Source organism: Thermobia domestica, chromosome 5, assembly GCF_964235325.1.
Source record: "Thermobia domestica chromosome 5, izTheDome1.hap1.1, whole genome shotgun sequence".
Taxonomy (NCBI): Eukaryota; Metazoa; Arthropoda; class Insecta; order Zygentoma; family Lepismatidae; genus Thermobia; species Thermobia domestica.
In genome coordinates, this window is record NC_137458.1 from 193,922,950 (window position 1) to 193,939,834 (window position 16,885).

At 34.7% G+C, this 16,885-nt stretch overlaps 1 protein-coding gene across 1 annotated transcript in view; it reads left to right on the plus strand.

Moving 5' to 3' along the window:
• The window catches only part of LOC145684752 (uncharacterized), a 272,066-nt gene extending 257,027 nt beyond the window's left edge, over positions 1–15,039 (plus strand). Inside the window, exon 4 of the mRNA XM_081757125.1 lies at positions 14,956–15,039. Within this exon, the coding sequence (XP_081613251.1) occupies positions 14,956–15,011 (56 nt within the window). The 3' untranslated portion in view covers positions 15,012–15,039. The remainder of the gene's footprint in view (positions 1–14,955) is intronic.
• Positions 15,040–16,885: the final 1,846 nt, after the last annotated feature.

The following is a 16,885-nucleotide window of genomic DNA, read 5'->3' on the forward strand; positions in this document are numbered from 1 at the left end:
TCATGTCCAGTGAAATCTAAAGAAACTAAAGGCAACTTTGTGTCCGAGTGTTATAGTAGTGTATGATTGAATTCCGTATATATATGAAGGCCCATAAATATGGAAATTGCCGGTATGGGCCGCTTAAATTAGTACAATACACATTGGGCCACGGAGAACTTTGCATTTGAATCAATGTTACACGAATCCCGAGGGAACACTTCGCGAATGTACCTTGTCAGTCTCCGTACAACTTGGAATCGCTTAACATTAGTTTTACGGGAAGAAAAAACGACATAATTTATTGGAACAACTTTCCAGTTTCGATCATCTGTATTTCCTCCTTATTTATTCGGTGTAAGGACTTCAAACTTATTTTGTTGGATCTTGCTTATCGAAAGGTTTTTAAAACTGCCTTACTGCCCCCAAAGTCTGAAATTCAGGGTGGGGTGGGGGCGGATGCCCTCCTGTCCCATTGACGCCCCTATCTAGCGGCTGTCATATGAAACTATCCCACGGCCTTTAACGTGGTTTTAGTTATACTTATTGCGGACTCTTGACTGCGAAAATATTACGTTTGGAAATAGAATTCATTTGCTGAGCAAACCTGAACCTTATTGAAAATGGACTTGGATCCCTAGTGCTCTGAACGCCTCAAATATTACTTTTCTTCAATGAATTATTGACTTAAAAAACAACCAATTACATAGGCTTGCAGAAAATATTCTAAAGTTAGCACAACATGAAGTGTGCTTCAAACTATCATTACTTTTCGAAAATTTATTATTTTAAGATAATTTTATTAGTATGAGTGTTCTGAAATAGTAATCAAATTTTTGCAATTAAAAATCACACCCGCCTCCATGAAACGCGAATTTAGCCCCTAAGAGCATAATTAGAAAATTTTCAGAAGCAGTAACTCCGAAATGTCTTGTTTTAAGGCTAAAGTAACCGCACAAGCGTATTTCTGGTAAAGTTCTAGCCTTAAAACACGTAACATGACTCCATTTGTATTTGAAATTTTGAATTCCAATCAAAGATGCCAGCCATGATGTTTGATAGCACTATCTGATGTGTCAGACCACTTAAAAGTTTCATCATTCTCCCTCAACCGTTCTCAACGCACAAGGGTGGTGAGGACTTTTGTTTCACCATGCATATTGATAGATTGTGTGAAATCTCCACAGTAGGTAGATTTTAAAATCTACCTAAAAAGCTAATTACAACCCAGAAAGTACTTATGAGAATCACTGGCAAGAGGGTGTAATAAAAAGGGGTTGGAATATGAAATAAGTTGAGAATTACTAATCTATACTGAAATATTCTGTTCCCAGCACAGTGTTATTAATCAGGATAAAATAAATGAAAAGGTCGGTTGCTAGTAAAGAGCAAAAAGTCCTAAGAAATAAGTTATTACATGATTTTGAAACATGTTAAAAATCGTGTTTTAAACTGTTCAAAATGTTTAAGACATGTTTTTTTTTTCGTCTGTGTTTTAAAACATGTTTAAAACGTTTTGAACATCTTTTTTTTATGTTTTAAACACGTTTTGTTCTTTTTTTTTTTAAAAAAAACTATTTTTTCCAACCTTTGTCTGGTGCCTAAGTAATATAAAACAAAAAACATGTACCAAATTGGTCGCCAGGTTGGAATTTTCGATCGCCAGATCGCCAATGATGACTGAATATTTCAGTTTGGCGATAGACATTTGCATAAATTATATCTTGCAAAAAAAAGAAAGAAAGAAAGAAAGAAAGAAAGAAAGAAAGAAAGAAAGAAAGAAAGAAAGAAAAGAAAAAAGAAAAAAACTATATGATCTTGTTGCTAGATTCAGACTTGAGGTTTCGTGGCGTGCCTGTAATATACGTATAGCAAATCAATATATAGAAGTCATTACCAAGGCCCGGATCTTGTTGACCTAAAATTTTCTAAAAAGTGACCTATAAAATGACACTAAAATTCCGGTAAAATGACTCTAATAATCACAAAAATTGACCTTAAAACTTGCGTTTTCTTAAACGTTTATTTCGTTAAACATTGACATTTTTAAATATCCATTGGATTTTTAATTAACATTTCTAACTCATATTAAAAAAAAAATCGTTTCAGTTAGTTGCACTCCATTGATCATTTATTTTTATTGATCAGTCCATTGTACGGCATTGTAGGTCCTAAGTATTGAAAGCGTCAATTAACTCCCGACTTTAAACTAACAAGCACTCTTAAACAATAAAAGTTCCCAATTGTACACTACATGAGAATAATATAGATAAAAACCTGTTTAAAATCTGTGCACGCCTTCTAATCCATTTTTAGTTATTCACGTGATCACATTTTTTGTGGTCAACAACCCAAAACTATCTGTTTGGCCACCTACCAAGCCCCATCTTTCGTTAACCAGCTACAGCTTAGTTTTCATTAGCTTCTTAAGAATGCAGTTTTTCCACCCCAACAGTCAGGAAGCAAGAAAAGAGATTATTCGTCTTTTCCACATCTATAGACGGTGTTCATTTAAAGATTTCCTTATGTAGAAGAAAAAGAATAAAAAGACCATAAGTGACCTAAAAGTCACCTTAAAATATTAAAAAATGACCTAAAATTTCAAAACGGCAAAAAGTGACCAAAAGTTGACCCTAAAAAACTATTTTTAGAACCTAGAGTTGATGGATAACGTTTTTATTTGAATTTGCCTTGTCCTATGCGTAATAGAAAAAAGTTGACTTGTCAACAAGATCCGGGCTCTGGTCATTACATATGCCGGCATGAAAAGGTAAGAAATATGGCGTTTGAAGCGAATAACTGACAATGTACAGGGCCAAATGAATACATTCTCACACCCAAGATTATACTTCAGCCCTTTCACCTTCCGTCAAACAAAATATATTCGTAGTTCTTTTGTTGTTGTAAAGGCGAACCTGTCCTTTGCCCTGTCGCTTTGTAAAGTATAGCGATCTTTATTCTTTGGACAATGGGCTATCTGCGCACCATATTTCGATTATATTCAGCCAGTAGTTACGGAGAAATAAAATAGAACATACAAGGCAAGCCGAGCCGAGCCTATCGCCGGCCGAGCTCGGCCATCACATGTAGTGATCTTTATTCCTTAGATGATTGGGTATTTTCGCGTCAAGTTTGGTTTAAATTTAGCTGACAGTTACCGAGGAATAAAGTACTACATACACACACACATAATTACAGTACATCTGGAGTAAAAGTACAACATCCGGTCAGCTTACGCCGGAAACTGAAAAGAAAAGTCCTAACATCAGGATCACAAATAGAACATACTATATGTAAGCGGAATCCACTTTCAACATCGCAATATTAATGGGGGGAGGGGCTTGAGCCGGGTGATCCTCCCTGACTACGCCACTGTCAGACATGACCTACAGCTTAAGGGGATGTCTTCCCATCATCAGAGGCTTCAGAATCTTCATAAGATAACATGTAAAATTTAATTCATAAATATCTTTTAAAATACTGCATTTAGGAACTGGTAATTTTGTTGCCAAAGAGTAATACATTCAGATGACTGTCACAATTTTGCACCTAATTACTTGGATTAATTGTAATGCATTCTTCCGTATTGAGTTACTGCAGGTAAAGAGTCAAAAGTTCACTTGCAAACCTCATGAATTACTATGGATGACATTCTTTGAAGAACAAATGCTGAGGAGGGATGTATTATGACAATTTGAAAAGTGAAACCCGTGTCTACCCCTCCAGTTTCATAATCATTTATGCCTTGAGCAGTCTCCCTTTCCACTCCCACTTCCCACTGTTTTCCCACAACTTTACGACACAACTATCTGAATGTGCTTTTTCGGCGTAAGTTGGTATGATCCACGTGTCAACAAAATACTTCGTAGAACAAAGATAATGATCTTTGAAACCTCAGTATGGAATGTCTTTCCAATTGCTTTTCTACATCTTTTGTTGGTTGAAACGGACGGATTCTCCTTCGAAGCAGTAGCTTTAATCTCTTCCACTCACAAATGTACAACCAAAAAAAGTCTAAATGTTTCTTATATATTTGCCTATTTCCTTTGTTTTCTGGAAGGATAGATTTCTTTTCATTTTATAATATTTATCACAAAAACGCACACAGTACGATGTTTCTGTGGTTAGAACGGATTAATTGTGTGTAGGGATGGCAAAAATCAAGTTTTCGTTGTAAGTTTTTTTTTTTTTTTTGAATAACTAGAGTTTGGTTTATCAAAACTCCATTATATATTTACATATTAGCGTGTGTCAGTGTGTGACAAAAATAAATAAATAAATAAAGTATTTCGTGGATCATCACCAAATTTGGTAAAAGAGTCAAGAATTAGGAAGTGAGTTTGTTATTAAAATAGTCTTCTCAAACCGAAAGTGCTTTAAACAAACCATTTCCGGTTTGATCATTGATCACCATAGATCGAAAAACGTAATACGTATTAAGATCCGGGTTTCTGTTTCGTAAGAACATATTTAATCTCTATTATTAACTCTCTACTAAAACCGAAAGTGGTTCATTCAACTATAATTTCTCGTTTCAATAAATATTGGTCTACATAGAGCAAGAGCGGTAGATGAAAGCAGTTTTCTCCATTCGGATAGCTCTCAAGTGTCTCAAAAGTGCAGTGGCGTAGTCAGGGGGCTCACCCGCCTCAAGCTCTCCCCATTAGTGTTGGAATGTTGAAAGTGGATTCTGCTTACATGAAGTATGTTCCATTTGTAATGTTAGAACTTTTCTTTTTAGTTTCCTTAGTAAGTATAAGGGAGCTTGTAGTTTTACTCCAGATGTAATTAAGTATGTGTGTATGTAGTACTTTATTCCTCGGTAACTACCAGCTAAATTTAAACCAAATTAGATGTACAAGTACCCAATCATCTAAGGAATAAAGATCACTACATGCGATGGCCGAGCTTGGTCGGCGATAGGCTCGGCTCGGCTTGCCTTGTATGTTCTATTTTATTTTCCCGTAACTACTGGCCAAATATAATCGAAATTTGGTGTGCAGATAGCCCATTGTCCAAAGAATAAACATCTCTATACTTGGTGGCCGACTCGGCAAAGGACAGGCTCGGTTCGGCTCTGTTTGTATGTTGTACTTTATTTCTTGGTAACTATTGGTCAGATTTAAATCAAATTTTGTTTCCAAGTATCGCTTAAGGAATAAAGATCATTATATATTATGTCTAGGCTCGGTCGCCGACAGTCTCGACTCGACTTGTCTTGTACGTTGTATCTTCTTTTTCAGTAACTACTGGCCGAAATATTGATGATCTACCTTTTCTCGGTACAAAAAATTTTATATTGGACCTTATGGGAAGAACATGGCTACCGAATTTCCTCAGTTTCTAAGGAACTAGGTATCTCTAATGGGAAAGAAAAAATTTGCAGCATTCTACAGAAGTTTATTAACGGGTTGAAATACTTAAATTGTATATTTGTCTGCTAGTTTAGCAGAAATAAATTATTAAAAACTAAATAAATTAGTTTCTTTTTATACAAATTAAAATATGTCTAACTTTGGAACCAATTATGGTAGAAAGATCAACTTTTTTTGTTTTATTCCTTGAGAAGAAACGACTCTAATAGTTTTAATCACAACCATATCTGATACGCCAATTAAAAAATAGTATTTTAATATAATTATTAAAGTCCACCTGTCAAGAAGTTTGACGAGGGTAAGGCATCCGCGCCCACCCTTTTCTTTTGTTTTCGTCCCGAGAGATATGAAGGGAAGGGTCTTCACAAATCTCTTTCAGCTATGTACACAGACCGTTTTCACAGCAGGTGTCAATGCGAATGTAAACATCCTGTCCTCACGTTCAATAGCCCAAGTTCGGCCACTTTCTCTCTTTTTTTTCTCTCTTTCTCTCTTCCGAGGAGGTGTTTCTACCCTGTAAGAAAATTATAGATATGTAGAGAAAATGGTGATCAATTATTTCTGATAGCCAGATGATAGACAAGCATTCTAAAATGGCTTCGAATTCCAAAAATGTATCGATCATAACTTTACCATCTGGTTATTTTCAGGGGGCAAAAGTTATATTTTATTATTATTATTATTATTATTATTATTATTATTATTATTATTATTATTATTATTATTATTATTTAGAGTTAGAGTGCAAAGCCACGAAGATACAAATGGCTCTATTGGCTAAACATACACATAGCTGCCCCCATTCAGAACATCCCTTTGTGCGTTAGAAAACATGCTATAACAATGCGCCCCTCGCAAAAATCTAATTCAACTCTTTTTGACCTCAGTAGCGCTTACTAATAGCGTAAATGCTATAAATCAGGCATTTGCAAGTAAGAACAGGGATTAGCCGAATCACAGAAATCTTACTGTCGTCACGGGCTGTAAAAGGTAATATATAGACAATCGCATCGTATTACCTATTAATATTGACATTCGTATCTTAATCACCGCTGCACACAAGAAATAATTATCGGACCTATCGTAGTCGGGTCAAGACTCCACTTAGGAACTAACAGGTGCGCTATCCAAAATTACATGTTTCAGAATCCTAAGGTACTCACGCAACAATTTTTTATAGATGGGCTTTGCTACGGGCATATAATTTGAAGTAGTCACCAACTACCTCTATAAAAATCATTGCGGAAGTATATCGCAGGATTCTGAAATTTGGAGTTGGTCTATACTTTTTGTCACGACTAGCTATGTACAGTATATATGCTAGTCAGTGGCGGATCCAGGGGGCAATCGCCCCCTTCCCGAGAAGAGGAAACTTTCTTAGTTTATATATATAAATAAAACCCATCTCAGAGTTTGGAGCTTTTAAAACTACCTCTAAGTAGCAGTATTACAACCCACCGCCCCCCCCCGGAAGTCCGTCCTGGATCCGCCCCTGATGCTAGTCCTTAATACTCTACGTTGAAATATATCATAACTGTCATTTGAAGGAAAAAAGGAAGGAGAGCTGTTGTGCAACATAACATGGTGTTGACATACTCAACCAAAACGACCAGAATGCTTCATTCGGGTAGGTTCAAGACGATTCTTAGTGCACGTACGGATACAGCAGCTGTAAATTCCTGGATATTGTAGAGAGTTGTCAAGGGAAAACATAAGAGTAGAAGAACCTCTATTTTGAATTTGGTGGAGAAGATAATAGGCCTAGAGCAGAAACCTAGAGCTGCAGGTCCTTCAAGAAACTCAAGAATGTAAAAGAGAAGAGACCCTAAAAGAGGCGCTTGTTTAAATGAGAAACCTCAAACTAATTTCGTGATCAAAGGTTTGCAGTGCTATCCTAGAAATGTTGGATATTACAAATGTCAATAGTTGAGTAATTGTGTTAGAATCATGTACAATAGTCTATTACAGAAAAAAGTCGATAGAAGTTTTTCAAAGAATTCTTGTAATTTGTCAACATGATTTTCAAAGACGTAGCCTTGAATGTGAATGCACTACTAGAAAATAAAGATTATACGGGGGGACAGTCAAAAAGTTCCTGGAATATTATTGTAGCTATTTATTACCACGTACAATAGTCTATTATAGTCTGCATATATATATATATATATATATATATATATATATATATATATATATATATATATATATATATATATATATATTAGGGTGGTCCTTAATTTTCGACTTCTGAATTTCTTTGCTCCCAACCCCTAAATTGGTTCCATGTCGGATCAAATTAATCTGTGAAAAAAATTGGCTCAATCGAAGAATATTTAACCGATCCCTAAGCGACCTAAACATCTGAATGCATTTATAATGTATAGTAGGCCTATATGGCAAAAGTTTGCAATAAACTCTTGTAACTTAAAAATGGCTGGGGGAAAGGAATCATATCTTGGATAGAGGTTGTAGAAGTAAATCCATACCTGATACTGAGTAGTGACCTTGATGAGGCATATCTTTACGTCCACCATCTTGGATTCGGGCACAAAATTTTAAATAGAAATGACCTCGTATGATATATCATTTTGAGGTAGCTTTTGACGACAAACAGACGTCTGCCTTTATTTTCCGCTTATCTTTGTACATATAATAATTATCAACTATGGAAAATAAAAGCTCCGGAGTAACAAAACTTAATAGTCTGTGAGTTCATATCTCTGTACGGGCTGCAGATTTATAAGATTGTTGAATAATTTCCCTTATTTGAATTAAACCATAAAGTAAAGAAAGAAATGCACATGCCCATCTACTTGGAAAGAAGATGTGAACTTTCAACGTGGGTTGAATATATTGAAAAACATTGTGGTGGTGAATGATGTTGCAGAGAAAGGTGTGAAACTGATACAAGAATACGGGAACATTTTAACAAAGGACGAAAAAGAGAAACAATACATATTGCAGATAGTCAGTGTACACAGAAAAAGTATCCAGATGCTACAAAAATTTGCTTAATGATGCAGTAGAATTTGGCTAGTTATCCACAGCCTTCAGCTTTCTTCTATTATCATTTTAAACGGTATTATTTATGTAATTTCATTTCATATAAATAATTCTAATATAGGCTGGTGTGTATTTCGACGGGATGTAATTATGTAACAACATATATAATTATTTCCTTGTTACATGCATGTAATAGTTTATTAATATTTCTGTAACCTACAAAGAAAAAAATATTGAAAGATAATAAACTATTATTTCAAAGCTAAAAAGAATTAAATGCCAAGAGATAAGTTGAAAATAAAGGAAGATATGTTTTTATAATGGAAGGTTACCCAAAAAAGATGCCACAAAATATCATTTCCATTTAAAATTTTGAATCCGAATACAAAATTGGGGACTTCAAAATGGCCACCAGCATGCTATTTCTCAGGGTTAGATGAGGATTACTTCCAATTCCTGTATCCCTTTCGCTTCAGCCGCTTTAAAGTAAGAAGGGATTATTCCAGACTTTTCCTATAAATATATAATAACATATTGAATATGCATTCAAACTTTAGGTCGCTTGGGGGTCGGTTAAATATTCTTCGATTGAGCCCATGTAATTAAGGATCACCCTTATATATATATATATATATATATATATATATATATATATGTGTCTGTGTGTGTGTGTGTATGTATGTATGTATGTGTGTGTCGTGAATGAATAGTTACGCTCATCCCTTATGATCAAGGAGTCCCTTGTTTGATTCCCGATGGAGACACAAGTGGTTCGGATCCTACGTTAAGCTGTAAGTCCCACCCATAGGACGTCATCATTCTGAAAGTATGTTCTTTTCTGCGTATCCTGCTTCTTGTTTCAACTCTTTAGGATAAATCGAGACTAACTTACAGTGCGTAGTCTTAGCGGGGTAAGCGCGGAAACCCCATATAACAATGCACAGTATGGACACCGTTCCAAATGGGTCTTATAGGAGCTATCATGGCAACATTTTTGTATAAGACAATTGGTATGTGTCGTCTGCATGTTTGTCTGGGGACAAAAAAGGGCAAACATGTTTTTCAATAAATAAATAAATAAATAAAGAAAGAAAGAAAGAAAGAAAAGAAAACGTGCATTTTTCAATTCCCATATCCTCGTCCTAAGAAGGCGCTTAGCGCAACGAGCCTAAACTTTAAATGCTTTGAAAGTTTGTTCTTTTTTGCGTATCCTGCTTCTTGTTTCAACTCCCTAGGACAGTGATGATTTCAGGGGTGATTCTGAGGGGGGAATTCTCCCAAGAGCTATGAAATTCACCCTCGGGTCCTTGAGATCTTCGCAGAAATTTCTGTGAAGCACGCAATTTTTTGTCGCTTTCCCCCTCTGTGCGTGGTGCCTCCGGAGGAAATGATCTGAAATTAACACTGCTATAGAATAATTAGAGATGGGCTTACAGTGCTTAGTCTTAGCGAAGTAAGCACGAGAAACCAGAAATATCACAAAAAACAGGGCTTTAGCTCCGCTGTTCCCCCGTGAAAATGCACGGTTTACACACAATACAGATTGGATCTAACAGGGCTATTTAGAGAACGTCTTATAGAGCATTTGGTGTGCAGTGTTGTCTGCGGACAAGGAGGCAAAACCGTGTTTTTCATTAAAAAATGGAGTATTTTAAATTTCCCTCGCCCCCTCAGGAGACGCTTCTTCAATGAGACCGTATCCTGCCTCTTTCTCCCATTCTCTATTTAATGGATTCTAGGCCAATTAGGACTGACAGGCATTTGAATAAGTCCATTACTTGGTTGCCTAGTAATTAGCCATCATATTGGCTGCCATATTGGATTTAGACAAATGTTCTCTCATGTTACCATGCAAAATATGTCTTGTCATGATGAAAGCTACCAGAAAAAGTAGGTTTCGTTTAGTCCTGAGGAAGCACGCTACATCCTAGAGTAATGCGTGCATATACGCATTTGTAACTTTGTACGGTTAATCGTTAGACAACAGTGTTTCCAGGTTGTAAGGTTTCTAAGTGGCAATAAACAATGCCATATTTAAATTCATCGGCCTCAGAAACCTATACTTTGACACCAAAATTATCTTTCTAAGTGCCTTGGTTCACGATCTCTCTCTCTCTCTCTCTCTCTCTCTCTCTCTCTCTCTCTCTCTCTCTATATATATATATATATATATATATATATATATATATATATATATATGGAGAGAGAGAGAGAGATTTACGTAGGGCGGCGGCCATATTGGAAAATGACGGCTACCAAGAAAACACCTCAAATTTGAAATATATTCCCAAGACATTATAAAAAAAACTTAGGGGGCATTTTTTTACGGACACCTATATATGAGGGCCAGGACTTTACATTGTCGGAATCCTGTGGGGACACCCCACTTCCCCCCTTCCCTTCGCCACTACCGTATGCTATAATATTTGTCCGGAAGGGGGGAAAAATCCCAAAATAACAGCGTTTTCTGATATATACTGTTCTTTCCGCGCACTCTAGAATGCATCTTGATGAACTTCCAGAGGTAACGGGGAAAAGAGGATACTTCGTTCAGTCTCTTAGTATGGAACCATTGAGGGAGACAAACTCTATATAGCTAACAGTATTTGGCAGCTGACAGGTAATCTCAGAAACTGGTCGAGAACCTGTTTCATTCAGACATCCACCCCCTTCCCCCTCCATTTCACCAACCCCCGCCCTTTCCGCGGCCAAGCTTAGAGTGGGGCGTGACTTACCCTCGTCAAACTTTGACAGGTGGACTTTAATACTTATATTAAAATACTATTTTTTAATTGGCGTATCAGATATGATTGTGATTAAAACTATTAGAGTCGTTTCTTCTCAAGGAATAAAACAAAAAAAGTTGATCTTTCTACCATAATTGGCTCCAAAGTTAGACATATTTTAATTTGTATAAAAATAAACTAATTTATTTAGTTTTTAATAATTTATTTCTGCTAAACTAGCAGACAAATATACAATTTAAGTATTTCAACCCGTTAATAAACTTCTGTAGAATGCTGCAAAATTTTTCTTTCCCATTAGAGATACCTAGTTCCTTAGAAACTGAGGAAATTCGGTAGCCATGTTCTTCCCATAAGGTCCAATATAAAATTTTTTGTGCCGAGAAAAGGTAGATCATCCCGTTAAGCAGGGACGCAAGTGGAATGCAGGACAAAAATGTCCTTCTCTCCTCTTGCCTTATGTTTTCTTACTTGACAAAAGTTATATTATTTTGCTTGGTGAATTCTTTTCCTTCAACCTTCAGAAAATCATGCTTTTGCAAAGCTCTGCTTTCTTTTAAGCCCCAAACAGAAACATGATGGCAAAAAGTTTCGGAATGTGTTGCTATTTTCACTGCTCGCTTCTCATTTTAGATAGTGTATATTTACAACAAAGGGGGGAAGTGCACCTTTGCAGTCCCTAAATCCGGCCCTGCATATATATATATATATATATATATATATATAGATAGATAGATAGATAGATAGATAGATAAATAGATAGATAGATACAGTGGCGGTTCCAGGATATGTACAAGGGAGGGGCTAAACCATAGCTTGCAGCTTTATCCAGTGTAAAGCAGAATTGAAGTCCATTTTAACCAGTGTATACCTGATCGTCAAGGGGGGACTATAGCTCCTATAGCCTTCCCTCGGATCCGCGCCTGTATACAAGGGCGCCGATTTCTCTGTAAAATGGGAGGCCTCATTTAGATGGAGAAGGCATATATGAGGATTTTAAAAGAAATTGCATTCAAATTATTCCAAATATTATATCTTCTTAAATACAATTATGGGGCCTACATGTGCTTTGGGGGGCTCCCGGGTCACCTTGGTCCCTTAGAATCGGCGCTCATGCCTGTATATATATATATATATATCTATATATATATATATATATGAAATGCTTGTGTGTGAACGCCACCTTGATGAGTTTCTCGCTACGCAACTGCAAGAATACCTTTCATGTCCTCTATTGATCTTCAATTGAAACCGGAAGTCGTAGGAATGAACCACTTCCGGTTTCAATAGTCATATCCATAGAACAGGAATTGTAACAGTAAGAAGCGGTTTTCTGCATTCTATTCAGCGTTCTAAAAATAGCTGCCATCTTCTGTGGTCGAAAATCAGAAACTTCCTGTTTTAACGTTGAGAGCTATAGAATAAATCTATAATAGATAACAAGAAGCTGTTTTCTGCAATCAGTTAAGCGTCCCAAAAATATACATTTCGTCTGTATTCTAATCCCTCTACTAAAATCGGAAGTGGAAGAAATCTATTACCTTTTGGGGTTTCAATATTAATTGTGAAAATATTGCACTACAGAAACCTATTTTTCCGTTGCTTATTTATTTTATTCAGGTTTATTTTCCTTTGCAATTAAATTAGTTAATCTATAAATGTAATTACTTATCATTATTGTATTCTTTATTTCGTAAATTATCTTATAATACAAATATATTATTAGTGGTGAGCTTATGTCCGGGGAGCTTTTGTCCGCTTTTGCATTAACATAGGTGAGCTTAATGCCGGTGAGCTTATGTCCGCGACCCGAAAATATACACCAAGTTTTGACTTATAAATATTTTACATAGTGTATATTGAAATATTGTCTTCCATGTGGCCTACATGTGTAAACTTTCAACATGAGATTGATTTTACTAACTCCCTTCCCCCTTTTATACTTGATGAATTGCAACCTCAAACAACAGCATTATTCCTTAAGTAAAAGGAAGGCACATAGCACGTAACCGGACTCCGCTAGTCTACCGTAAGCTTTTCCATTGTCTCAAGATACTGAATCAACGCCGGAAAAGTACTTTAGCTCCCACTGGGAATTGAAACCAAGGCCTATGTGGGAATCCACAGGATTCAGATTCCTCCCCACAAAACTTCGCAAGTCGACGAACATGTGTGAACTTTCTTACTATAAGTATACTTCTTTGTCATCGAAATGATTGACATAGGCTAAAAATTTTAATATCTTTAGCTCTATCATGTTTAATAAGAGGCACTAATTAACAATTGTCGTCTTTTCGGGTGTTGAATAACACAGGTTAAATACTACATATACGTATTAGACCTGCAAAAATCTTCGGATACCTAAAAAAAAATCTGGGCGCGTGCCTGGCGTGCTCTAAACATTCATTTATTTATGTAAAATATTTCAAATGCAGCTTCTAAGGCCAATTTACAACAGAATATTTTAACATCAATAATGGAAAAAGGAAAGGAGAAAATCAGAGAGGATTTATGCTTAAAGATAACATCCCGACATTCACTTTGTGGAACAACGAAAAAAACTGGTAAAACCGGTCAGGGTAGCAGGCCACAAGCTTTGAACCCAGGATCTCCCTTTTGCGAAAGAACGCTAGCCACTAGGCTATGCTCGCTAGACATAATAATAATAATAATAATAATAATAATAATAATAATAATAATAATAATAATAATTATAATATAGTTTGATTCAATATAGTGAACAAATTGGGGATGTGCCTGGATTAAGAATCAGCAAACAACGGTGAAACATTCCAAAAATAATGCAGATTGATAGCCAATGACGTGGCCATGCATCACACAATTTCCTAGCTATTTTGTGGGCTTTGTTTTAATAATAATAATATGATTTTCACAGGCTTGCGCCCACCATTAATGGAACAGTTCTTACATAAATTAATCCTACTCTTGTTGTGGACAGCGAAGAGCGCTACGAAAACAAAGCAAGATGAAGAATGAAAGAGATTGTCTATTTTCCCTCCCCTTTGCTACTTTTGTCTCACTCTGTGCTTCCCCCTGACCCTGCTATCCCCTTTCACCTGCCTTTTTCGTTGTATGTGACTGACTTCCTCCTATGATATTCACAGAAATCGATCTCTTTTTTTCTCCCTGTCTCTATTTCATATTTGCAATAACAACATATGAAAGTGAAATATTCATTCTGCTTCACCACCTGAAGAACGAAATTCAATGTGACCCTGTGAAGAACAATACAATAGATACCATGTCCGAGGAACTCTCCAAAGATCTGATAAGATCTGTAACTGATGAACACAATACCTTTACCAAACCTGTCTGATCAACTGTGTTACTCATGTGGCAAATAGTATTTGTAACGAAATAGCTTCTGTTCCACACATTTTCATTCCATTAGATACCCGCAGAGGAAAGAATCTCATTCAGCTGGTACCAGTTGTTGATTTTCTCCCACCAAGCGTGAATGGAATACCCGAAACAGATTTGTTCCTTCAATTAGTTACGGTACAATAACGTTACATGCTCGAATAACGTTACGGTGTCGTAACAAAAATTGGTGGTATACCTTGTACCTACCTACATTAAATAACCAATAATTTTGTTACAGAGAACTATTTTCGTTACGTTACAGTTCCGTTAAATTATCCACCCCTGCTTTCATTAAAGTAAACACAATTTACGTTATTTGTAATAACACTCATTAATAAATTTAAAACTCATTGTTAAACTGAAAGTTGATAAAAATGAATACTAAATAGCTTACTATGCATTAAATTTGTAACCAAATGGTAAATATAGAACTGAAATTGTATACTAATAAATGTTTTTTATTGTTTCAGTATTACTAGCAGTATATAACTGTCGACTTGGAAAGTGTTACAGCGTGTCCTGTTGAACTTATCTACATCCAACCAGCGGTGGTGAGTGTTTATATAATTGTATTTGGCAAACTTTAAAATGTTTAGTTCAAAGATTACATAAATAAAATTTTATGACTAAATAATTAAAAATAATTTTAACTTAATGAAACTATAATATAAAATTTTATATAATTAAAGACATACTAACAAATAATTTTGAGTAAACTAACTTTACATGTGTTTAAGTACACAATTTAATTAATAAATATTTGAAGAACATGTAAAATTATATTTTGTATTATCGTTTATTTTGCAATCAGAGTTTGATGTAAACATATGAAGAATTGCAGTTTCACGTTTGCATTTTTAATTCACAATAAAAGAGTTTCTTGTAAACATGTGAAAAATTGCATTTTTAATTTACACTTTTTGCATTGGAAAAATTTAATTCATTTGAAAAATAGACATTAACGTTTACAGTTAGAATATAAATAACTATCAGAGTAGAAAAATAAAATTAACTGAACTTTCATTAGTAGTGACATTTAGTGCATTATAAATATAGTTACAATAAATCAAAATTTACAAATTGTATAATAAAAGTCACGAAAATATTTATTAATTATATTAGTTTTTCTTTGTTGATATATTTCATTGAATACTGTAGAACAGCTATCATATTAATTATTTTAATTGATCTTGGTTTGTTTGTTAATTTAATATGCTTTTTTCTAACTATGCGTCTTTTAAATCTAATATTTTATCTTTTAAATAATTATGCTTTTTCTAACCTAATTTTATTTGATTTAATTATTTTAATTTTTGCTATTCCTACTTAATAAATTTTCTCTCGTGATTGATGTTTAACTATGATTTGTAAGTAACTGAATATTCATTCGAACCATACGTGATTTTTAACTATAATTTGTAATTAATAGAGCTTTCATTCTAGCCGTACGTAATTTTTCTTAACTATAATTTGTAACAATTAAGTATTTGAATGTTATCTTTTGCTATTTTGAATAAAACTGTAATAATTAAGTATCTTTTAAAATCTGATATGTCTATACTAATACTTTTTAGTATTTGGGTGAATTAAATATGGTTTTGCTAACCTAACATTTTCCTATTAGGATTAATTCACTATATTCTTTTAATCTTCGGTATATTGTTCGTCTAATAAAGTTCTAATGCTGTGGTTCTGAAACTGTTCTAAACCCTTTTTTCTAACCTTTTTATTTTATTGTTTGTTTGTTTGTTGCTATATTATTTAATCATTGTTGTTTACTATGCTATTTTTTCATTAAATTGTGTTTACTACTATTTTGTTGTTCGTATTGCTAATGTTATTTTGAAATGATTATGATTTTTATTCCTTAAAATGTTTACATCATAGGTGTTCTCTTTCAAATATGAAAATATTAATGTCCGTGAAAATTAAACATTCGTTTAAGATCGGAAAACTTCGAGAATGTCACATGTCAATATAGTTTAAATTATACATGTTGTAAAATAGTAGTATTACTTTAGAAAATACTTTCGTTCATACGTGATTTAATTCTTCTGGATTTGAGATTTTCGTTGTTTAATGTTTCTGGGTACGAGATTATATTTTTGCAAAAGTATAAATAGCACGTAACAAACCGCGTGAATTCACTTTAGAAAAAGTACTGCTAGATTAAAGACTTTTCTACTTGTACTCTCCGGGACATTGTTATCAGAAAATATAATTAGATTTGGTGGTCCCGAACTATTGTAGAATAAACACTTAATCATATTTCGGTAAACACATAGTGGATTATATCATAAAGTCATAGTTACCTTCGGAGAACTTCGCATGGAATTCTTGGAATTTTCCATATCTGCGTCTATATAAGAGCGGGAAAAGCGCGCGGCGGTCAGTATAGCA